The sequence below is a fragment of the Sparus aurata genome, chromosome 23 (genome assembly GCF_900880675.1).
Source record: "Sparus aurata chromosome 23, fSpaAur1.1, whole genome shotgun sequence".
Taxonomy (NCBI): Eukaryota; Metazoa; Chordata; class Actinopteri; order Spariformes; family Sparidae; genus Sparus; species Sparus aurata.
In genome coordinates this window covers 25,411,238-25,435,849 of record NC_044209.1, presented here as the reverse complement: position 1 = coordinate 25,435,849, position 24,612 = coordinate 25,411,238, and the positions used below count along the sequence as shown (strand labels likewise).

General features: G+C 44.5%; 2 protein-coding genes across 5 annotated transcripts in view; one reads left to right on the top strand and one right to left on the bottom strand.

Annotated features, from left to right (window-relative positions):
• Positions 1-3,259: 3,259 nt before the first annotated feature.
• Positions 3,260-8,745, top strand: LOC115574901 (uncharacterized). The gene is made up of 12 exons (XM_030406559.1): positions 3,260-3,489; positions 3,662-3,789; positions 3,959-4,072; positions 4,196-4,238; positions 4,486-4,545; positions 4,645-4,765; positions 4,866-4,943; positions 5,538-5,618; positions 5,719-5,796; positions 6,327-6,413; positions 6,711-6,801; positions 6,901-8,745. Exons 1-12 carry the CDS (start codon positions 3,438-3,440, stop codon positions 6,955-6,957), a joined length of 990 nt encoding a protein of 329 aa, XP_030262419.1. The 5' UTR covers positions 3,260-3,437; the 3' UTR covers positions 6,958-8,745.
• Positions 8,746-11,010: 2,265 nt separating this feature from the next.
• adgrl1a (adhesion G protein-coupled receptor L1a) overlaps positions 11,011-24,612 on the bottom strand; it is a 99,673-nt gene continuing 86,071 nt past the window's right edge. For 2 of the 4 annotated variants that reach the window (XM_030407096.1, XM_030407095.1), the window contains 4 exons: positions 23,758-23,854; positions 20,074-20,196; positions 17,710-17,727; positions 16,665-17,584 (listed from right to left, as the gene is read on the bottom strand). In XM_030407096.1, the coding sequence (XP_030262956.1) occupies positions 16,665-17,584; positions 17,710-17,727; positions 20,074-20,196; positions 23,758-23,854 (1,158 nt within the window). Of the gene's footprint in view, positions 17,585-17,709; positions 17,728-20,073; positions 20,197-23,757; positions 23,855-24,612 lie in introns of all 4 variants that reach the window. The other 2 variants (XM_030407094.1, XM_030407097.1) reach the window with 2 other exon arrangements.

The following is a 24,612-nucleotide window of genomic DNA, read 5'->3' as shown; positions in this document are numbered from 1 at the left end:
AAGACTTTCTCAGCAGGATCGGGTTGCTGTGCCCAGTCTAACCAGGCTCTGTAAAGGGCTGCTGTGGTTTTTTTGGCGATGAGGGGGAGAGTTGGCGGCGATGGAGGGGGCTTTTAATATGCGTGTAGGAGGAGTGGATGGGGAGGGGGTGTACGTGGTGTTGCGTGAGGCCCCCGCGATTTCATATATATTCATACACTCCCATGACACCTCGGCTCGGAGCACACGCGAAAAATATTCTTTCAGACCTGCTAATTTACTTTTATTAGCTGTTCATTTTTTGGTATGCAAGTGCCATATTGTACTGTAACCACACAGCATGATTGAATATTTATTTATGAATGTACTGAGCTCGGTGAAGCACAGATGAATGGGTGTACATATGCGGGTAAATGTGTCAGTGTGTGTTGGTGTCGGTGTGCTTCCTGTGCTGGCAGCCTGCAGACGTCCCTTTGTGACATCCAGCCTGTGCCAGTGGGAGTTTCAGGCTTCACACTGAGCCGACTGGACGGAGCAAAGTGTCTGTAACAGTCCCAGCACCATTTGCCGCTCTCTTAACTCACCTCTCCTTTGGTCTCGCACCCAGAGTGAGGGATTACTCTTATTACCATTTTGCTTGAAAGCTCCCCCGCGGACTCGATGCTTTTCCCCCCCTTCACGGTTCTGTCGCTTCCGAGGTTGAGGTTCACGGAAAACGCTGACGTGGAGATCAGTGGTGTTGCTCTCTGCTTGAATAATATGACCGAAAAATACGTGTTATCCATAGAGAAAGTCCAAAATCCTCCCTGTCGGGGTGTGAACATGATACTGTTTGCTTAAAAACAGTCACTCCTGGGCCTATATGTGCTGTTTTGGTTGCGGTGCGCTTTCTGCTGGGTGTATTTTGAAACCGTTGCGGAGCTTTTACAAACTCAAGCCAAGCAGGGTACTGAGCGGCCAGAACTATTGTTTCAGAGCTGCTCAGGATTCTCCGGGTGTTGCTTTGCCTCGGCGTTGACTCCACAACTCACACGCCCCTGAATGGTGCACCCAGTTTTTGTTTTAAACTTCAGACTTCATAAGAGTACACCTCACAAACTCTAAGGGGGTTAATTTACCCCTGTCCTTCTTTTTCCTCACAAAACTGTCGACCTTCATCCACGCCGAGCGAGAATGAGGGATTGAGGGGGTGGCAGAGAGACGGGAAGAGGGAGAGCTGTTTATCTCCCATCGCGGCTTTTGTGAGCGGAACAAGATGGAGGAGTTGAGACAGATGGGGAGAGGACTCGAGCACAACAGAATTGTAATTATTTACCCGAGAATTCGTGTTTAGACTGTTTGGAATTCACTCCTCTCCTTGCAGATCACAGCGGCAGACGCGGTGTTTGTGGGAGACGGGCACGTTCAGAGCTTTGCGTGTGTTTTCAGGCTGTCCTGCGTCATCGCCCGCTCTCCTCTGTTTATGCAGGGGCTCTGAGGATATGAAGAGGGATGCTGGGATATCCGAGCCGCCCCTCTGTCACTTGATATCTACGGCGAGTGGATCAGACCATTTTGGACACTTCCACGCGGCGTAGCCCAGCCAAGTCCATTTACGCTCTCATTCATGTCTCTTGCGAAAGTGTCATCTTTATTCTGTAAGGGCCTCGCCAAGGAGCGATGAAGCAATCAAGACTGATGCAATATTAAAGTGGTTAGTCACAGCAAACTGGCTAATGAGTAAATCCGCTTGGCCTCGATGTCACTCTCTCCGTTCCCACAGCGATGGGATGATGATGTTCAAGGTGGAAACATGAGAGGATGTTTTGAAAGCACTTTTTTTTCTCCTTTTTTTTTTTTTTTTGCTCAACTGCACTGCTGGACTGTTGTGATGTAAGAGAGACAGGGGAGGGCAAAGGAGAGGCGGAGGGGGACGGAGGGATGGAGGAAGGGAAGCAGACTGAGCCGAAGAGATAGAGAGGGGGCCCGTATTGAGTGACACAGACCGGGTTCTGTGTTTTCTCGGTGGACCAGAGAAGATGCAGTGTAAATGAAGCGTGCTGCACCATGGCGGCTTCTGCTTCATCCTTGCACTGTGTGTGTGTGTGTGTGTGTGTGTGTGTGTGTGTGTGTGTTAAAGGGACACTGACAGAGGCCTCTTTCAGTACCCGGAGGCCTCTTGTTCTCCCTCTGTTGTTTCATGGTTAGAATATGTTGGGAGGACTGCCATCCTCTGTCCACACAGATAACAGGAGGACACACGCAACACAAATGTGGAGACGTGGAGGAACACAAATGCCTCCACCTGCGCGGCGACAACACCCGGCCACATGACAGACTCCACACTGGGCTGCAGGACGTGTTTATCTAACGACACATCTGTTTGTTTGTGTGCGTTTTGGTGGGACTATTTCTGGTCCTCTCTTTATTATCATTTCCTCTGGAGGGAAATTAAAACCCTGTGGCGGTTGTGTTTCTCCCTCCAACGAGAGTCAGGGCAGCGTGTTTAACGTGCGTCTCTGACCTGCAGGACGACGGCCTCCCCTTGTGTTGGGTGTGTACAACTACAAATCTACAACAGCAGGAGCTGTTTGGCACGATCGCAGGACACAACTGTGCACGCACAGAAACACTGGGAAGCTGTGATGTACATGTAAATAAAAGAAAAAATGCATTTGCCTTGTTTACAGATAACAGCTGGTAATCTCCTTTATACAATCACGCGTTTCACCGAGTGGTTTCCCTTTCACACCCTGTTACCAATAAACCTGTGTAATGATCCAAACTGGTGTTTTTAACTTTCACAGTCTTTTGTTGCTCTTGTCACACACACACAACCATCTTTAGTAAAGTTTTGTCTTTTCAAACTATCTCAGAAACCCTTCACCACCAAACTGAGCCAAATCCTTTGTCTGCCTTTTTTTTTTTTTGGTATTGCTCCAGATTTGTTTTTTGCCAAAAGCAAAACTGAACATGTTGGCTTTTATATCTGTACTGGCTTGACAAGCTTTTCTAAAGTGGAGGGACGCTGCCCCTCCTTCACACTCACACTGGAGGAGAGACGTTTTGTCACGTATGAGCTGAAACTCACCAGTTATCTCTGAGTAACTCCCCCCCTCCTTTTTTCTTCCGTCTTTGCCTTTTTCCTCACACTGTCTCACTGATTTATTCCAGTTATGGCTTCTTGACAAGACTAAGATGTACCATGTCTATGTTCACTTCTCTGTATGGTCGTCTATAACTTTATTTTTAATCACATATAATTTAGAATATTTTTGTTCATTGATGTGTGTTCATTTTTGTTCGGGCAGATTGATGCGTTGTTATACAGATGAAAAAAAAATCTATGACGACATGGGGGTGATGTCACATCCACTGCCTTTGTATTTTCAGGAAGTGAAGTGTATTCACTCCTGCTGCCTGTTGCTAGAACCTTTCCAGTCAGTCTCTCTTTCAGTTCGATAAAAAAATCCCCAAAAATGCTTTGTGGTTTCGTTGTCTTCACCCTTTTGGGTTTGGTGAAGTCAGAAGGTACGAGATGAAACACATGGATTTGTTTATCTCTCCTTTTTTTGTCTCTATTTACGTAACGTTATTTTTACTTCCTGGAACTTTGCTCGCTCGTTTCTATTCTCTCACTCTTCCTGTTTTTTTTTTTCATGTTTGTAAAAGTTTGTAATGATACGCTTTCTTTATCTCACAGGCTGCTCGGTGATAAACGTTTCCTGCGCTGATATCAAGACGAATAATGGATTCAAGTTTCCATACAACTGTTTTCAACCGAGCCAGGACAGGTCTACGGGACACTGGGTCGAAATCAGTGACAATGAGGTATTTTGATTTGCTTCTAAAATCTGTAGTGGTGAAAGTTTTGTTTTAGGAATAACTTTTAAAAGGATTTTAAAGGGGAAAGTGAACGTTTGACTGTGATTTGGTGGTTAATAAATAACTCGACCACACATGCTTATGACGCAACTCAAGGAAAATATTATCTCACCAGATAAAGATTGCTCACGGGCCGCCCTTTAAACATTCACATCAAGTCACGAACATGACCGACAACTCAATCACCACAACAGAGTGCCGAGGCCTGCATGAGAGATGCACAGTTATTGTGAGTTTCCCTCCATTTCAGTATGTGCTGATATGAAGTGAATGAATAAAAGTTGATGTGTCTCGTTGTAAATGTGAAACATGTTCTCTCCACATTCATAATAGACTTTATTGTTTCTTTTAGGGAGATAAAGTGAAGGAGCACTGTAGGGATTATGTAATTACTGGTAAGACAATGAGATGTTGTAAATTACTCATTTAATTTTACCTCACCGTTAATTATAAATACACGTATGAAGGGTTAATTTGCAAAATGTTATCTCCTTTCATAGTATTTAAGTTTGCAGTCGAGGAGATGTCAAACCGCTGTTGTTTTATTTTAAGAATAGCTTTTATCCGATTTTACAAATGAACTCTTCATGTACATCACATGTATGTGACAGATAAATCACCCCGCCTCTTTACCTTAAACAGAGAATATGTCCCTGAAAAGTCCTGATCCGAGTCCTGCACCAAACCCAACGGACCCTCCACGTGAGTGCATGTTTATTCTCTGGCATTTTTAAGTTATTGTCAACATTTTTCTTGGCGTTACTTTTGATTGCAACACTTTGCATTTGGTCTGTCGCTCAGCTGGTGAACCATTTGTGAAAAAGCCCCCCTGGGTCGGCTGGCTCATCGCAGTGATCATTGCGATCATTGTGATCGTCGGTATCATCATCGTGATTCTTTGTCGTCGGAAAAAGAAAGTGAAGTGAGTTCTATTCTACATGAACTTACAAATACCTGTTAACAACGTTTACAAATTCTTGTGTGCGGATTCAGAAATGTTTGCTGTTTGTTTCGTGTTTCAGGAAGCTGTGTAAAAACCTGCCGGTGTGTCTCAGACTCAGAACTTCCCAGGCTGAGAGGGAGACAGCGAAAGAAACTGGGTCAGTCTCAACTTTAATGTTAATTTCAGCACACATGAGAGTACGCTTTACGTTTGAAACAGTCAAATGTTCTTCAGCGCTGGTCCATTTCAACATGACGTTTACCCCTTTTTAAAGTCAGTCTTCAAACTCGACCTTCATTTTGTTTTTTTAACTACACGTCTGTAAAGTTTTGTGACGGCATCATGCAGTGTTATCGTGGTCCACAGAAAGACATACAGTATAACTCCTGCTACAAAAGGCCAGGACACACACAGAAACACACATACACACACACAGAAACACACACACACACACACACACACAGAAACACACACACACAGAAACACACATACACAGAAACACACACACACACACACACACACACACACACACAGAAACACACACATACACACAGACAATAATAGCAGTCTCACTGTGATGGCAGGTGAATGTACTCTCCAGAGACAGAGTGAACTGCTAACAAGTAAACGTGTTTACTTCACTGACGATAGTTCTTTCACTCCATCCGAGCTAACAGCGTCAGCTAACATTCTACTTTCAGCACAGATCAGTGAAGCTAGAAACCTCCTCACTGTTCCTCTGTCATTGTAGTGAACAACTCTCTGCCGAAGATCAACAAGCGCGTGATGACAATCATCAAAATGGGAAACTTGAAGGTGTCTATACTCACAGGTGAGACTGCTTTCTAAACTTCCAAAGTGTTTTTTTGTTTCTTTAATAACAACTGGAAGTCTAGACTGTAATCTGCTAAAAGCTACCTTTGTCTCCATAGTATTGATCGTGCGCCTGGTGGCGAGACTCCTCCATCCTCCGGTCTGGGCCGCACCCTGAGGATCCAGGAGTCTAAAAAGTGAGAAGGAGAATTGTTGTTGTGTTTGTAGTCTGTTTTACTTTTGAAGATCTTGGTGAAGTTGCCCATAAAAACTGGGTAGATTGTCGATGTGAGTCATTCTTACCTAGAGTTTGTTTTGCAGTGGAGACACAAGAGCCCCCGATGTTAACAGAGCCTCTAATCATGGAAGCATGCACAGTTAGGCATTTAGACTGCTGAATGGATTATCAGTGTGTTTACTATCACATCTTTACAAGTTCTTATTAAACGGCGTTTGTATGTCTGATGATAACAAAGGAAGAGGCCTTCTCGGGTTAGTCTGCAGTCAGTGTTGTAAAAGCACCAAAGTCATGATATCATGTTGGAAAATTAGTAAGCTGTACTTATAGTACATTAGTATCTGATATTAAATGTATATTAATATCAAAAAGTAAAGAAGATAGAAACAAAACTAGACGACGGTGTCACTCTGGGTCCAGGTTGATCTGACCTGAAGTCACTCCGGGTTCTTCAGCTGTTAACTGATGATGGCCTACATTCTTCTCCAGGATCAGGGACGTGCACAGTGGACGGGCTTGCGGTGATCGTGGTCCTGAAGACGAGAACGGAGGACAGCCTCTGCTGCAGAATCAGAGGTGAGACTGCCACTTGCTCTCTGTCACTCTGCGCTCTTAACTGTGCCCAAAGAGAAATCTCTTTCACTTTCCAGATTTCCAATTTCCAGTCTCTTTCACGCCTTGTTTCATTCTGCCTGTTGCTGCTGTTTGGACAGCTGTCAGGAGCAACTTTCTCAGCCGCTCTCCCCCATCCCCGTCCCAAATCTGAAGGGCCGATCTGAACTTCAGAACCTGTCTGACGTCTGCTCAGAAAGTGAGCACAGTCAAAGCTTCGCTGCGAGCCTCGTGTTGATGTCTTGTTGTTTCTGTCTCCAGAGCTGCCAGCCCAGACATGACAGGTGGAGCCGTTTTGGTGAACGAACTCGGCTTTGGCACACAGCAGGTCATATGGAGCTCTACTGCACCGGTACGTGACTTTGAATATAGAATTTATTATCTCTTTTTCATGAAATTATTTTTCATGTTTTACGTTTTTTGCTTGATTTTGCAATTGCTTTGTTTGCAGCCGGACGCTGACGTGGAGTCAACGCCCAACATGAAGAACACAATGACAGATGAATAACAATAATAATAATAATAATGATAATAATAATAATAATGATAATAATGATAATAATAAAGTTAGGGTTTGTGGTACTTTTCCTGGCGACTGCTTTTGGATCAAGTCGAGCACATTTGTTTAAAGCTGCTGTAAGTGATATTTATTTTATTAAAGTGATAAAACTCATGCAGCAGAAGAGAGAAGACACGTTCTGCATCCCTGCCAACGTGTCCAATCAGGAGCGACGACACTTTACAGCAGCTTTAAATAATTATTTCTTTTTAAACAAGGTCAGAAAATATACATTTTTACAAGCCTGATGTGCTGAATTTTATACAGTTACAGCATCTTTAAACCATTTTATAAATTTGCTCAGGGAGCAATGAGACAGTCCTGGTGGAAACCGGTCTCGTCTGCGTCTCCGTCTGACCGTATTCACCGACCTATAAAAAGTCAATCAGACGGATCGGATGACATCACAATTTGGGGTTATTACGTTTAGATGAATACGGTTAATTACATTTTACCAAACTATCGTATTACCCGACAGTAATCACAGTACACACTGATCAATACAATGAAAACACTGGTCTAATTTTAAATTTCGTTACTGTGAGTGTTCAGTGCATCGCTTGACCAAAGCAGGGGTGCACCTGTCAGTGAAGGTACCACAGACCCAGCTGAGACAACAAACCCATAAGAACCCAGAACCACTGTAGGACAAGAGGACATTTAAAGATCTTAAAATATTTAAAGATTTTAAGACATTTTAAGATTTGGGGACATTTAAAGATTTATTTAAATATTTTAGGACATTTAAAGATTTTAAGACATTTAAAGATTTTAAGACATTTAAAGATTTTGAGACATTTAAAGATTTATTTAAAGATTTTAGGACATTTAAAGATTTGGGGACATTTAAAGATTTATTTAAAGATTTTAGGACACAGTTACAAGCGAGTCACTTCGGGTTCTTATGGGTTAATATAGATGCATTAATATTAATACATCACTATCGAAGTATAAATATTAATGTACTTATATAACATGTATAATGTATTGTATAAATACATACAGTACTGTATTCATAAATTAAGACAATTATATATTATTCAACATTATATTTTACCTCATTAGAATGTTCCGTTTTAATGAGACTGAATATATTCAGTATATTTTATCTTTTCTGCTTTTTTCTCTATATAGTGTTTAATTTATCTGATTAATTGTATCTTCCTTTAATTGAATCGCAGTGCTATATATTGTTGTTCTAATCAATGTGCTTGCTTTTGAACTTAGTTTTCTTTTTGCTTGTAGTTCTGTATTGTTCTCTTGTTGCTCATATACTCCGCTGCTTTGATTTGGGTGTTTAATGTACTTTAAGAAATTATTCTGTATTTTAAACAACATATATATGACGATATCTTTATTCAAATATGCTGAGCTGTGTTTGGATTGAATACATTCTTTAGTCCACTCTGGATTTCACTGCCTGCTCGTTTGTTTTTACCATCGGAGGAAACCACAGCAGTCTTCTGTGCAGTTTACCACACGGGGGCAGTAAACAGTCATGAGTTCTGCACCGCTGAGGTCCACAGGAACATAATTACTCTTCTTATTACTTTTGTTGAGAGATGCAAACGCCGTTATTTCACATTAATTCCAGATTGCAATGGCTTCAATATCCTTAATTGTACTTCCACCTACACAATGTATATTTCTCATTGTAACATGCAGTCATTTTATATAATCAACCTCCGCGGATGGAGATGATGATGTTTCAATAAATCAGAGCCTTCTTAAAGTACAGCTGATTGACTATTGTGTGATTCTTCTATAGGCAATCACTGTCTGTGTTTGTGTTGATCTACCTTTTAGTATCGAGATGTGATTTATTATTAGAAACAGTAAAGGGACAATACGTACATTACACACCTCAAGGTAATTTAAAGTTAAAGTCCTTAAAAGGTTGGTTTCCCTTGTGGTTTTGATGTATGGTATAATTACAGTCACACACAAACACACCGGGGTTCGGCCTGAATTTAATACGCCTCTCTGTCTCTCGGGGTCCGCCGAGGGGCCCCTGTGGCTGTTGGTAAGTAAATGTCTGATTCTGTTTTTACTTCCTTAAATGTGCAGTGACCTTGACGGAAACCTCTCGGATGGGCCGAGCACCAGAGAGAGAGCGTGTGTCAGGGGTTAGAGGCTTTGTTGCTCATGTTTGATATGTCGGTGTGTGAAAGTGTCGGGTAGGAGAGGGTGACTGAATGGTCACAGCCTCAGAGTCTCCCCTCGCAGGGAGTTTCACGGAGGGGACATGACTGAGGCGGGGGCTGGGCGGATGGGTGGATGGTTGGGGGGGGGTGGGCGCTGTCGTCATAACATGTATGACAAGGAAGAAGGAGGCACGTGGGAGAGGCTGTAATTATGGATGAATCCTCTCCGCTCCGATGCACATAATAATTGGATATCGGCTAATTAGTTACCAATCACAACAGTATTATGAGCAGTTGAGGAAACAAAGCTCAGTGGGAGCTAAACACTGATCACACCACATCGAGGATAAGAGGCTTAAAGGAACAGTTCACTCAGTCGTCATCTACTCACCACACGCTGATTGGAAAAGTCAGGTGATGTTTTTCGAAGTCCACAGAACATTTCTGGAGCTTCAGAGCAAAACAGTGTTGCAGCATTCTCCTAAACATCTGAAGGACTTAAAAATAAACAATAAAAGCATTACATGGCTTCATACAGCTGGGCCAGTGTAATCCAAAGCCCCGAGATGTCTTTTTGAAAGGCAAAATATGTTCAGGCCGACTGACGGTCCCAGAAAAAACGTCTGAAAATTAGGAAATAAAAGTGTTTATTGATTTTATTGAAAGCCCCCATTAGATATTTCAATGTAATGTTTAACTCATGAGCCACGATAATGTAATGAGTTCCTTTTATCTTCACTCGGGGGGGGCCTTCCCAAACAAATAATGATTCATCGGATTCTTTGCAATTAAATCAGCACACTGTTATATTTCTGCCACCTCGTGAATATTTCATTCCCAGAAAATTATTTGCGGGTAAATTGCTGAATCGCACATTTTCGGCGAACTGTTCCTTTAAGCGAAGCGAGATGGGGCTGCAATAAGGCGGATACTTAGGAGCGCGATCCATAACTGATCTCCAGTTGATCACAATGTTTATGCTCACTCTGGAGTGTGCTAATGGTCGCCTACTGTTGTTTGCCGCCGAGGCTCAACAGACAGCTACAGTCAGAAGTCTGTATTCGAACGGCGGTTATTAAAAGATTACATCGGGGATCACACCATGCTGTATGATTAATTAACCTTGACTGATGCTTTGTAAAACTGGTTCCAGCTGAGCGAGTTTGCCCACAGGTCTGCATGTACGTACAGATATATGTGCGGCGGTTGAAAGCATCACTGTAGCTGGTCTCGCTAATGCTGACTTAAGGTCACCTCAGTGAAACAAAGCCTTGTTTTTTTCCCCCAGATTAGCACTGGACCAGTCCTCTCCACCTCCCTCAGTGCGTAAAGCTCTTACTAGTCCCTGTCCAAACACTGACAGTGTCGCCTGAGCTGACTGCTCGCCTCTCTCTGCCTCTCTTTGATCACTCTGTGCGGTGTGCTCTGGACAGAGACCAGTGTTTGACAGCATCGTCATCCCAACCAGCAGGTCGAATCTGCATATGCATACAGTGTGCGGTTCAAAGGGGAGCTGACTCAGGAAGGGGCTGCGCTGCTTGGCCTCGGTCCCTCGCTTCCCATGGTACACGAACGAGCAACACAATGCTGTCCTAACCTGCAGGACAACCCATGAATAAAACATAACCGCTGTGTCGGTGCTTAAAGATGTCTTTTCATTCCAGTTTGAATCACAAGGTAGGCAAACTGAAGTCTATATGCATATGCTATACAGAGAACGATTCATAATAATTTCTGCATGCTGTTGTGCTTCCACCACACTGGCACAACCACCCACACACACACACACACACACACGTATATAACAACCGAGCCTTTCAGTAGGTCCCCATAGAAATCCTGAAGCATGACCGATGGATATTTTCAATAGTTTTTTATTAATATGTGCTGATACAAGGTCGCTCTGACCTGCGATGACGCAAACACTCACAGAAAGTCATCCCCTTTGGCCCAGACAGCTGTCAAAGCAATGACCGTGAGAAAAAAAAAACCAAATAAAACATATAAACATCATTTCTCAAAGAAAAACAGAATCAAGGTGCTATATTGACCTCAGTTTACAAATGTCTCAGTGGTACATGATAAATTACCCATTTCATAGAAAAGTCACAGAAAGCTCTGGATATGGTGCTTTATGTAGAACCCCACATGGCACAAAGTCTTTGTTCCTACCGGAGCCTACAGCCTGCTATGTAAAACCACGAGCACCCAGTAACTCATTCCCGTTAATTTAAGCATTTCAGGGACGTCCAAATACTGACCAGGTTCTACTGCGCTGATCTAATTAATACAGCCCGATACTCAGAATGTCCCACTCACACTTGCTGTAACCAGCTCCTCTACCTCTGACGATGGACACGGACACATCTGAGGCAGCGTTTCCCCGGCCTGTCCCGCGAACCCATCATGGGATGGAGATCATTGCGGCCGCGGACGGGCACATGCAGGCACAACTCAGCTCCTCCCCCTCTCTCAGAGACGATGCACCCAGCCACGGAAAAAGGAAGGAACAGAAAGAAATTCATGCCTGTGTATTGTTTACATGTCTGTGTGTCAAAAGATATGATTGTTTTGGACCTTGGGGGGGGGGGGGTCTCGCTGTAGAACGGACCTCACGGGAGAGCATTCGGAGAACGCCACCCAGCCCCCCCTTGTCGGTCCCACCCTGTGCATTATAGATGGCCTGAATTGCTGGCACAGCTCCACGGACACATATTCAACACGGAAGAGGAACAGCACAAACCTCATCGCTGGGTTTACGCCGAGCCCCTACATATTCTTAGAACTAATCTAAAAGGTACTGTATAGCAGTTATGTGGACACGTAACAAGAGACCGATAACAAAATAGTACTACTTTATCATTGTTTACATTTGCTTTTTTAAAAATCTCTATAGGAAAATCCTGTCGCATTTGTTAGCTCTCTAAAAATCTCCATTTTGATCGGCTGATGCGGCAGTGGGTTCGTTTTTTTCACATTTTTCCAAGGAAGCGTTCGTGAGACCAGGCGACAATCGCGTCATCTCTCTTCCTCTACAGGCAAATCTGTCTCATTCTGTGAGGGCGGGCTGGAGATCTGACACGCCGGCTTGATCAGTTTCAACAGCAAATTTGATAACCTCTGGACTGCGAGCCACCGACAGAAAGCCCTCCGAGACAAAGTAGCACCTCCTCATCCCTTATCTCCAGATCCAACCCTGCACAGCCTCACCGCCACCCTCCCTCCCTCCTCGCCCGCAGCCGTCTCCTCCCCTCTCACTGCCTATGGCTATGAATCTGTGACATCTGTGACATCTCTGCTGATGTTTGTCCCCCCGCTCTGTCCCCTCTTGGGCCCATCTTTGCAGACATAATGACCTTCTGCTCCTCTGTTGCTCTTGAACTCACGCACCAGTTTCCTGCCCCCTCATCTCAACCGCTCTCCTGGTGTGACATGCGCCGCAAAAAAATCCCTGGTAAGAAGAAGAAAAAAAAAAAAAAAGTTCTGAGCGAGAAAGGGTCAACTGCAAGTAAACGGACTGTAGGCCTGCTGGGACCTCTGCTGTCTAATGACAGGCTGAACAATGGCACAGCTCACTCACCGCTGACACTAAGCTGCAGGGGTGAGACGGCACCATGTCGAAAGGTTGGGCGTCCCACCTTTTAAGCAACTTCCCACCTAACCGCTGAAGCGCACGCACGTCAGGCTCGCCAGCGGAATGCAGCGGGAACGGTGTTAAACATTTACAGTTATAAACGGAGTCGAGAAAGGGAGCAGGAAGGAGAGCGAGGGCGAGTTCACTGCAGTAAATTAGTACCCACAGTGTTATTATAGTAATCAGAGGTTTGGAGGGCTTTGAATGGTGGAGAAACTCCCGTTGTGTGAGCCTCCGTCCAACAGCACGGGCCGCGGACCCTCTACTGTATAATCACTATCATTTACCACAGTACAGCACTCCTCTGTTTATTGAGATATTAATCTGGGATAAACAAAGCTTTTGACAAAACAAATTAACACTCTCAAAGAAGTGCTGCACTAATGGAGTCCATTGAGATTGATATTAAAAATGTGGATGAGACGGGGGGAGAGGGACTCAAAGAAAAAGGAGCTGCGAGGTGCTGGAAAAAGAAAGAAGCAGGCCCAAGGTGACGCACATTCCTCCTCTCGTGGGGAGCGTCGGTCTAAACAGCGTTTCTCCCCGGGGCGGGTCCCAGCTGAGCCGAGGAGATCAGCATCAGCACATAATGTCAAATACAATGAAGGAAGGGGGGGGTGGAGTTAATGATGATGCTGATGAGAATGATGAGGATAAAGATGATGACGGCCGTCTTGTGTTTCCCATTAACACTTCCGCCCTGGAGTGACTTCTTTCATCTTCGGTCCTGCTTGTTAAAATACATTCAGTTGTCCTCGGCTGACCAGCGAGCGCCGCCTCGGTGCGTCGCCCCACCACTGAGCCATGAGATCACATTGTTCAGCACTGCAGCAGAGCAGAACACATGTGCATATTGTCTTTTCATTTGTAAACAGACAGCTCCCAGGGTCGGCTGCGAATCCGAGTCATGTACCGTCGAAACCTGTATTGCACATGTTCCCCCCTATGGCTCAAGTGATGATACAAGGGTCTTTCTGTCTGAGCCTCATCGTGCTCCACGGCCCACACAATGTTACTCACACAAGTGATTTGAATAACAAGAATAAATGGTGGCAAATCCTTGTAATCCCCTCTCCCTTATCTGTCTTTAACCCCCTCTCTCTCTTTCAGCCCCAGGAGCCGCAGCTAAAAGCTGTCCTTTGGGTTCTTTTAGAAGTGGGACAGTCAGGCCCGAGCCAAATGTCACACTGCAGTGGGTGCATTTATTTTCTGCTCACGTTTCTGCTCACACATCCCACTCTCTTCGCCCGGCGCAGGTTTACGAGGGAGACAATCAAAAGAAAAAGGAAAATAACCCAATGCCATGAATAAATCAATGTGAATAAATATTCCAAAAACATACATAAAAACTGATAAATAACCCATAACAAATACCTATAAATACAGCGTAGAAGAAGGCAAAGATTTTCTTTTTTTTTTTTTTTTTTAAAGGTCAGACAGATTCCAGCTGGATGAAAGGAGCCTCACGAGCGTCTCTCTCTCCTGACAGCTAATTTCTCAAACGTATCGCTTGCATAAGGTGGCATATTGGAAACACGTTCCTCCCAATCGGTCAACCCTGCTTGTCATTTTCATGGTATATGGTCTCTATATCTCACGTCTCCCGGGGCGGTCTGATTTCTGCCGTCCTCCTCGTCATACCTGAACGCCGCGGCGAGAGCAACTTCCATTTGAGGCAGAGAAGTAATGGCAGCTCTCTGAGATGAGTGTCCCCCATGTCTGATGTGCATTCAAGTCATGTCACAAAAAAATAGTCTTTCGGATGTGTGTGCACATACAAAAGTCTGGTGCACGGCGCACACACACACACACACACACTCACACACGCACATGCACACACACTGGACGCTTAATACCCACAATCAGCACCTCAGACACATTGGCACTTACGCTCATGCACACAAACACATGCACACAGGGAAATTAATGAATTGTCACATTAGGCTCTGGAGTAATGCTGAAACTATCTTTAAGAAACAGCAAATGCAATATTTCTCTGATAGCAAAACAAATGTCATCATTACACATGCTAAAACCCATGTTTGTTAAAAAGTATGCCATCTGGTTATATCTTCCAAATAATACAAGAACAAACCAAATCACTTCATGGATGCTGTCGTTCACACACACAATGCTTTATCGTGCCTGTGAGGCACAGTATGACATTTGACGACATCTATCCCGCTCGCCCCACACATCCCGCCCCCCCGCTGCCGTCGGCAACGCCACCCCGGGGGATGTCAAAGGTCAAACATCAACAACATGTAACGGATTATATTACATAAAAATTGTGCCAGGAGTTTTTTTTTTGTGTTTGTTTTTTTTGTTGTTCCATTTCTCATTTGTATAAATAAAATCTACTACACATTATAATCTGTTTCTCTCTCTGCATTTTCTCTCTCCATTGGACCACAAAGGATTTTTTTTTTTCACCGAATGGCACAGTGCTGGGGCACAAGAGCGAGAGAGAGCGAGCGATCGAGCAACGGTGGGAGAGAGATGGAGCGTATCATTCAGGTCACAACGTCCAAAACATTTTATTTTTTTCTTTTGTTGGTTTGTTGCAGTACAAGAAGTCATTTTTCATAGTATTTGTTACCTTTTGTTGCTTTTGATCATCTGGTGTCTCTATTTACATGGTAGGAATAAAGTAGATTCATGTGTGGTTCCTATGTACACGGTTATACCAATTGGTCGACCAGTGCGTTTGCGACGTTTACAGTCCTGCTTGTCACAGCCACAGACAGGAAACAAGTCCACTTCAACTGGCTAGTCTCTAACAGCAAGGTACAGGGGGATTGGGGGGGATGGGGGCGACACTGGTCCGATCTCGCAGCCCCCCGAGGATGCAGACCCAAAGTCAACAAATTGAATACTCTCGTCAAAACAATAGCAAGGCAGTCATTTAACTTTTCAAATGCCTAAAGCAAACAACCATAGAGAACAGTGGAGAGGATCGGCCAGTCTTATGGATGCAGTCCTTCTGCTCCGGAGGGGGGTGGGGGTGGGGGGGTGCAGCGCCTCCTCAGTCTCCGTCTCTGCCTCTACTCCACTTCTGTACATAGTCGTCGATTCACAGCAAGAGAAAATGAAGGCAACTACTCTGAATCAGCTCCCACTGCCTGCTCGGAACAAAAGCTCTTGCTCCCTTTTACTTAGATGGAGTGCTGTTTTCACTTCTGATGTTCAGTAATGAGCACTTCTGGATGAGTGAGTGTGTGTGTGTGTGTGTTAGTGTGTGTGTGTGTGTTTGCTTTCTGAATGTTCTAGTTTCTGTTCTGGCTCAATAAAAGATATTTTTGGCAACAATGAAGAGCTTTCTGTGAGATATTTTTCAGGTTATAATAGTGTACTATATTCCCTGTCTCCACAGCTAACTACTCCCGTCAAATGACAACTCGAAGAAGACCTATAGATGGTACGAAAGGGAAATGAGAAAGTATATAAAATGATAATCCCATCTCCGGAGGCAGGTCTGAAGAGAAATTACATAAAAAACTTTAACAAAGTTTTAAAGTTTTGAAATATCTGAAGGTAAAGGGGGTGGATCGGTACATTCAGAGTGCTGGACTTGGCCTTAGGGTACCAAAGGAAGTGGGGAGGACCGGAAACGGAAACAGCCGATGAATGCTCTGCTGAAAAACACCCGTCACTCCTTTCCATAAGACAGGGGAGGATTGAATATAAAGGCTGCTTCTGCAAAGTCAGCCTTGACTCCCCCTGAAGGTCACTCTGTTTGCTCATCTGTTAGTTAAATTAAAGTCAAGAGAAAGAAAGGCAACCAAACAAGCAGAAAGTGGAGAGACACGAGAACGAGGCGGGCTAGGAGGCGGCTCTGGCCGTCACATTAGTCCCCAACTTCCTCCTTCAGGCTCCAGTCACAGGCTGGTGACCAGCTGCATCTGTCCGTCTCCCTCGTTGTGGGCAGGCTCCTGAGCCTGGTGGCCCTCCCCGCTCGGTCTCCGGGGCGGGGCCTGGTAGAAGGTCTGCATGGGGGCCCCACGAGAGCCCAGGGCTGGCCTCCCTGAGCTGTAGTACAGCTCTTCGGGGGGCTGGGCCGAACGGGGCACCACCTCCAGGGGCTCAGGACTGCTGTCGGGGTAGGGTGAGTCTCGCAGGTTGGTGATGCTGGTGTACAGGGAGTCACGGGCAGGGGAGTCGGGCGCTCTGTTGCCTCCCTGCCCGCCAGCACTCTGGCCACTGTGGCCGCTGTGGCCCAGGCTCTCGGTGAGGTCGGCCGTGTAGCTCTCTGACTCCTCTGGATCACTTTGGTAGAGGACCGACTGGGCGCGCTGCAACAGCAGAGGCTCCTCCAGAGCTTTATAAAGCAGCTCCACATCCTGCGGGGTCCGCTGTCGCCCTTCTCTCAAAAAGTCCTCGTCATCATCCAAGCCCATAGCCGGCTCCGGCCTGGCCCCCGTCGTACCCCGACCGACCCCACCATGAGGACGTCCCCTGGCCAGGCTGCCACATACCCTGTCCCCGACTTCAACCCCGCCTCCACTTCCTCCTCCAACACCACCTCTCAGATTGTTGTGCACAAGCTCAGAGATGATCATTTTCTCAAAGGCGGCGGCGTCAGAGAGATTTCGTCGGATGCCTCCGCCTCCCAAGGCCTCTGAGCTGTGCGTATTGAATTGGGATGGGGGACTTTCTCCACCCCCGCCGCCGAGGAAGTCACAGCTGCCACCGCCTCCACCGCCCGGGCCACTGCGCAGAGAGTAGCTGTTGTTGAAGTTACCATTCAAGGGCAGAGTTTCCATACCACAGGGGTCACGGGCCTTAGATAACGTGGTCTCTGGACACAAACAGAAGACGGAGGCATTATTATCATCATCGTAAGAGCAGAAGACTCAATATCGGACAGAAAATTGTGAGCTGGATTAGTTTACAGTGATGTGAACGCAGGTGAATTACACTTACTTGGGTCACGGAAAGTTCCTGTGTATCCCACAGAAAGTCATGTGGGGTGAATAAAAAAAAAAAAAAAACACACTCGTCAGTAAGTGTTCTTTAATGATGCAACATTAACTTGATGAATTCCTTTTTAAGACATTTCAAAGGGAGCCATTAAAGGAATAAAAAAAATTATTCTTGTCAGTCCACCCCTTTTCTTTTATCTCCGTCTCTCTCACTCTCACATCCAACCCTCCGACTCTCCCCACATTCACAGCACATTAACTCTGATTTATGCAGAGTTAGTCCTGTTTGTTTGACATCATATTCCTCCAACATCTACATCGGAGCCACGGAAAATATTCTGGATATTTATTTACCTCTGTCAGTGATACCTGCATACATACATAATTCATACTTGTACAGTAGAAGTAATGTTTATTTTACGAGTCCCCTTCGACACACCAAAGACGTTGCGCTTTTTCTCCCAAATTACCGTCACTCAGTAAAGCCCGGCCAAAAAAACAGCTGCCCAAAAGTCAAAAGTGTGTTCATTTTTAAAATTCAATGTGTGGAATGACTTTAATCAGCGTTCTTCTTCAGTGGTGGTGTGGGTAATTAGACATTCTAATGAAGTGCTCTCCCTACTTCCTCTCCCACTCCCTTCTAAAAATGTCTTGGCTGCCAGGCCTGTGGCCATCAGGCTTGACGTATTGTGCGGAGAGGCTTTAAAATATTTAACAGAAACGCCGCCTTAAATTTCAGTCCTCAGACACGGGCCTGATACTGAGCGGGTGCACACTCAGCCAGCCACCAGCCACACACAGTGACAGTTCTTGCTTACCAAGTGAATATTAGTACTGTAGTGAGGCAATTACCAGAACATGTCTAATTCAGCAGTTATAGGCATCCAAAGAGTGGTGTGGGACTGCAGCAATGAGATAAAACAGCCATTAGGCTGTTTAAAGAGCCCCACTCTGAGATAGAAGCACGTACACACACACACACACACGCACACACACACACACACACACACACACACACACACACACACACACACACACACACACACACACACACACACACACACACACACCTACACACACACACACACACACACACACACACACACAGGCCCTTTTAGTGAACACTCACACCTGACTGACCTCCACCCAGATGGACTGTCCCTGGCCAGTGAGCTGTCTGATCCCTTTCTATGGCCATCATGATTTAAGCTGACGACTTTTCCTGTCTGGGAACAGCAAAACTGTCCTCGAGATTTCTGGCAGTCACAGCTGTAGCTAAACTTCTAATCAATTTGTGGCTGTTCCCATGAAGATTCGAGATCTGACCAGATGGCTGGTTAGGCTGTAGGCACTGTTTGGCTCTGTTCTGCTCAGCCTAGTGAATCCGTCTGACAGCTACATAGTCGGAAAAAACACAACACACAAACAGGCTGACAACACACACACACACACACACACACACACACACACACACACACACACACACACACACATACGTGCAAGCACTCAAATACAGCAGTACGGCTGAGCAACGTATCGATATTATTTCATCTTTGTGATATGAGACATTATATCATCCTAGGTTGTGTATATCTTTATATCGTGATGAAGTGCTCCTGGATTTAAAGGGTGAATTACAGTAAAGTGATGTCATTTTCTGTTCGACTTGTCTTTACCCGCTGAGTCATTACATCTGCACCGCTGATGGTAATTCATCAAACAGCTCATTGTGTTAAAATGTTGTCATTCCTACATTATTGTTGGAATAATGATACCCACAGTGATGGAATGCAGTTAAAATGAAGTATTGTACTTGTGAAGTACTTTAATACTTCCACTTCACTACATTTTAGATGCATATAGTGTACTTCACTACTTGTATTTGCTAACTTTTACAGTATGCTGCATCAGAGACAATTTTAGCACAATTTTAAATCAACTTGTTTTATCAGTGATCAGATTTTATTAAAAAAATTATAAATATTGGATCTGATAATAAGCCAGGCCGATAATCACTCGGCCCCAAATATACAATACATATATCGGCATGTAAAAATATGTATAATTAACATTTTGATACAATTATTTTGTACATTTATTCCTTGAAAATTATTTTGATGCTTAAACACATTTGAATTTTTTTTTTCAAATAACCAGTTTTTAGGAGATTTCTAATTATCAAGACATTCACTGTGTTTTGCTATACAGCCTAAAATATCACATTATTATTTGAAGGTCTTACTTCCAAGTACAGTAGTGAGTTTGTGTTAAGCTGAGCGAGTACCGTATACACACACATGCTAACAAGACTGCACACACACACACACACACACACACACACACACACACAACATGAGGAGCTAACCGGTAGAGTTGAAGACGCCAGGTGAGGGCGGGGTGAAGCTCTCAGCCAGCAGAGTGTTGTAAGGAGAGGTACCAGTACGAGTCTGCAACACGGGGTTCGTCAAGAGGTGGTTGCCCATCGTCGCTGCGAGACACAAACAGAAGTATAAATAGCCTCGTGGCTTTTCCTCAAATGTATGCAAAGCAGACACAAGCAGAAACACTTTTCACAATAGGTGTAACGTTTGGAAATTTCCACACTCGGTAATAACATCTGGAATCATAAAAATATTTACTGTTTATTCAGATGGGGCTATTTTTGTTACGCTGGCGCTTTCTGCAGTAATGCATTTCACAGTGCTCCCCTCGATGTTTATGCTTGCTGATTGTAACCTTTGAGTAAAAATACAATTGCAGGGGAAAGGTACTGTTTGGAGCATTGCCATTCTTTTTTTTTTTTTTTTTCTTTCCTCTGGCTCCAGACAATGTAGTCAGATGGGGGGGGGGGGGAAACAGTAATGCATGCCATTATGTAGTCTAGAGGGTGCAGCCATTGAAACACAGTTAATTTTCCAGTGAAATGTGAATGCCACTACAAGACAAATATAATTCAAAGAAATGGTGCACTGAGAATGTTGTATAATGCCCATGTATGGCTCCAGCCTGAGGCAAGTCAAACAGAAATGCCATGAAATTAAAAATAGGACAGCATGACGGAGAGTGGTCCAAGGCAAAGTGCAACCTTCAGGTCTCACGCCTACCGTTCATCACACAGCAAGGGAGCAGGGAATGCTAAAAAAACCCATAAAATATGCGCTCACGCACAGCTATTTATTTGTCATTTTCCCCCCTCTTACACTTCCCCTGTCCATCTTTCTGGCACGCCACACAAACCCCTCTCCCTGCGTTCTCTGGCTCGCTCTGCTGTGTCTTGACTCAACCACATTTTCTCAGTTCCTCCTGCCAGAATTTTTTTTACAAACAACACTAAATTAGGTGGGATTAGCTGTCTGTGTATACCTCATAGGAATACCCTGTAGAAAATTAAAGGAACTAGCTTTAAGTGGGGAGGAAAAAGTAGGACAGGGGGAACCATGGGAGGCTGCGTGTGTGTGTGTGCGGTTGTGTCTTCTGGACACATTGCTATTGTCAGGAAGAGATTGCGGTTCATAAAGAAGTGAAGTGGAGAAATCAAAGAGATCCGAGATGCCAGTGATAACGGCGCAGCTTCTCCTCTCCAGATTTGGCCTCTTTAATTACTCCTCCATGATAGCGCCTCGCTCTGTATCTGTTTTCTTCTCTCTCCCTCCCGCGCTCCCCTTCCACTTTCTGCCAACTGACAAACTTTTCTCAGAAGCGCAGAAAATAAAGGCTTCACAGCACAGTTGCTTGTGTTTGACAGCACAACATGGAATGATCCACACCGCGTCTCCACCGGGCCTGGTGATTGCTCTATCGTGACGAGGAAGCTCTTGGAAACCCGACCCGCCCGACCACACACGCACACACATACACAGATATCGCACGCACACACGAGCGCACACTCGCGCAAACACACACACACACACACCTTTCATCCATCCTGCTCACTTGTGGCACCCCTCTCCCTCACCCCCTGCCTTGCTCCTGTCACTCTCCTCAATTAGAATAATTACCCCCTGTTCGCTCACACGCTAATCAGTTCATTAAAAAGAAAATGGATGAAATTAGCATAGAGAGTGACGGCTGATTTAGCAACTGCCTCTGTGTCATCATCAACACCCACCCCCTCCCCACCACCTCCACCTCCCCCCCAAATCCAGAACCTGAGCCAACCTTGATTGTGTCTGTGTCACTGAAGGATGCGGCAGTGACGCCACCAGTTGCTGAGGCTGAGACAATCAGCGACTCCGCACACATTTCTCACCGCTTCGGGTCTTAAATAATCGTAAGTGCGCCGTTCACGCGTTGTGTCGAGTTCAGAGGGGATGTGTGCGTCACTGCATCCAGGGCAAAAAATAGAATAAATGTGTGTTTGAGTGGGATCAATAACGTGCAGCTACAAAAAACAGGCTACGGGGAGTTCAAACGAGGGCTGGAAGTTTATCATGCGTTGCTTTCACAATACTTTGCTTTAATAATGGAATCACAGCTCGTGCAATTCTATGATATTTTACTGAACACATCAATATCTCTGTGTAAATCGTGTGAAATACAAGAAAAGGAAATATTTAACTTTTTCAGTATTCAAATCAGTATTAATTTGGCATTAGTTAGTGTGCAGATTTAGATCATTAATATAAAATATAAATCAACTAATTAACAATGATGAATATTATGGATTGAGTTACCCAGCATATAAAAAATGTGGTAATTTTAGGGCTATTGTATCAACTACAGATTGTTGTAAGCACACGTCCACAGACACAAAGAGTATAGTCAGAGGAAGAGAGAGAGGCGCCGCTCTCTCTCTTGTTTTGAGTGAGAGGCGTCTCATCAAACTCCGATCAAGCTGACAAAAGTAAACGGTGCTGATAAACTACAACGCAAGATTCTGTTACTACACCGCCTATCCTCAAACGTTTGCAGAAACACGTTTAGCATTCTGTTTAGCTGTAATAAAGACAGACTTTGAAACCAGACGTGGCTCCCGTGTTGTAATGTGAAAATACTCCATTGCATCGCTGATCAAATATGAACCACGATCCTGTTGATTTTCTATTTCTTGCCTTAAATGTTTTCAAATGAATGTCAGCAATGAGCAGGAATATATTTATTGGTCCGGTGTGGTGCAGTGCATTCTGGTTGTTGTAGGTATTCTACCTTTGGAGCAAAATGGAATAACACAGCTCCTTTTCCTCTGTTTTTGCTCGTCATGATTTGCATCTTTCTACTGCACAGACAGCCCTGTTTTATACCATAACCATCTTTCCAGCAGGATGAACTTCTTTAAGGTGGATTAGGTAACATTTCTAACAAACAGATGAAGCAAAGACACTTGAGCAGTTGTTTACTTTATTAAAGTCAAAGTGTAAAGTCAAATTAAATATTCAAAAAATGTTTTTGCCTGTAGTGTCTCCTATTTAGTACGATCCTGAACGGTGCATTGCTACTTTGCTACTTTTACTGCAATAAAATATCCCTTTTCTTCCACTGGATAGATATGATCTAGGCTGTGATTAAGCTCAATTAGTATTAGTGAATTTACATACTCAAAAATAATGACTAGACTTAAATCTCCTTAATTACAGTAACAGGAGTTCATTGTGTAGGTTCAGGCAGGAACATGAACTCACTAACACCAACAACACACCCACACACATCATCACAGTCTCTGAGCTCAGTGCAGTTCTGCTGCTGCTGCTGCTGCTGCTAAGTGCTTTTACTGACCAGCGGCTGCCACTGCATCACTAACTCACACCTACCTGCCAGACTACAACCATATGCTATTTGATTAAAGCGACATGTATCGCTGAGAGGCAATCTGAATCATTAGCTCACCTCAACACACCTGGCATGTGCACGTATATTTTGTCACCCTGTATGCTGTCATATGTGCACATTTAACACTGAATAACTGCTCTGGCCTTGGCTCTGTTCCCACGGTCTGTTTGTTTTTGTTCCGTTGTGTAAATCCATACGAGTGTGTGAGAATCTATGCGTTTACGCTTCCCCTCTGTTAACTTAACGGAGGGGAAGCGGAGCGGTGATAGAGGGGAGGACTCACCACGGTTGAGTGTCGGGGTGCTATTGATATCTCCCGCCATGAAAGAAGATTCCGTCTGCTTCCGAACCGTGTCGTTCCACATCCTGCGGATCCGACTCTGGAAGAGGGAGCACAGCACCGCGCAGTGAGTGGCAGCAAAACAGACAACAAGTTAAATATAGAAACGCGGCGGGTAGACTTTGTAACTCAGTGGGGCTGCTGTAATCAAAACTGTGGGGCTCGCTCTAATCCGCAAAGAACAATAGGCAAACACGCCAGACAAAGAGATGGAGGCGTTAGGTAAAGAGCCATGCAGCTATGTCATGTTATCATGAGGGGCGCTAATAAACCCGAGATGTGTAAGACACGATCGCTGCGGCTGATACGATTGTTATTTGAAGCGTCTTATTAAATTGTGGGGAAGCTTGTTTGTTGATTGTGAGGACAAACATCAGTGTGTGTGTGTGTGTGTGTATCGTATGTGTGCATCTGCTGTCATACCCAATATTTCCAAATGTCTTCTATGGTGCCTGTGTCTATATATAGCACATGGACTTCAAAGGATAGCTTTATTAATGAGTCATCTACTGTGGCGAGCGCAGGGCTGCCGGTAATGGACAGAAACATTAAAGTAAAAGTTTCACAACACAGGTGAGCACGGAGGCTTATTAGACCAGGTCTGCAACAGAAACATCTTGTCATATAACATGATGTAATATATTTTAATATTACTCTGCCACTGAGAACAAAATGTAACACGGGTGTTCACATGATGCCTTTCTCGCTGGCAAACAGAAACAATGCGACTGCGGGCCTGAAAGGTGTGTTAAGTAAATCTGAGTGCTTCACAAAGTAATCGGTGAGTCATTGGTATTG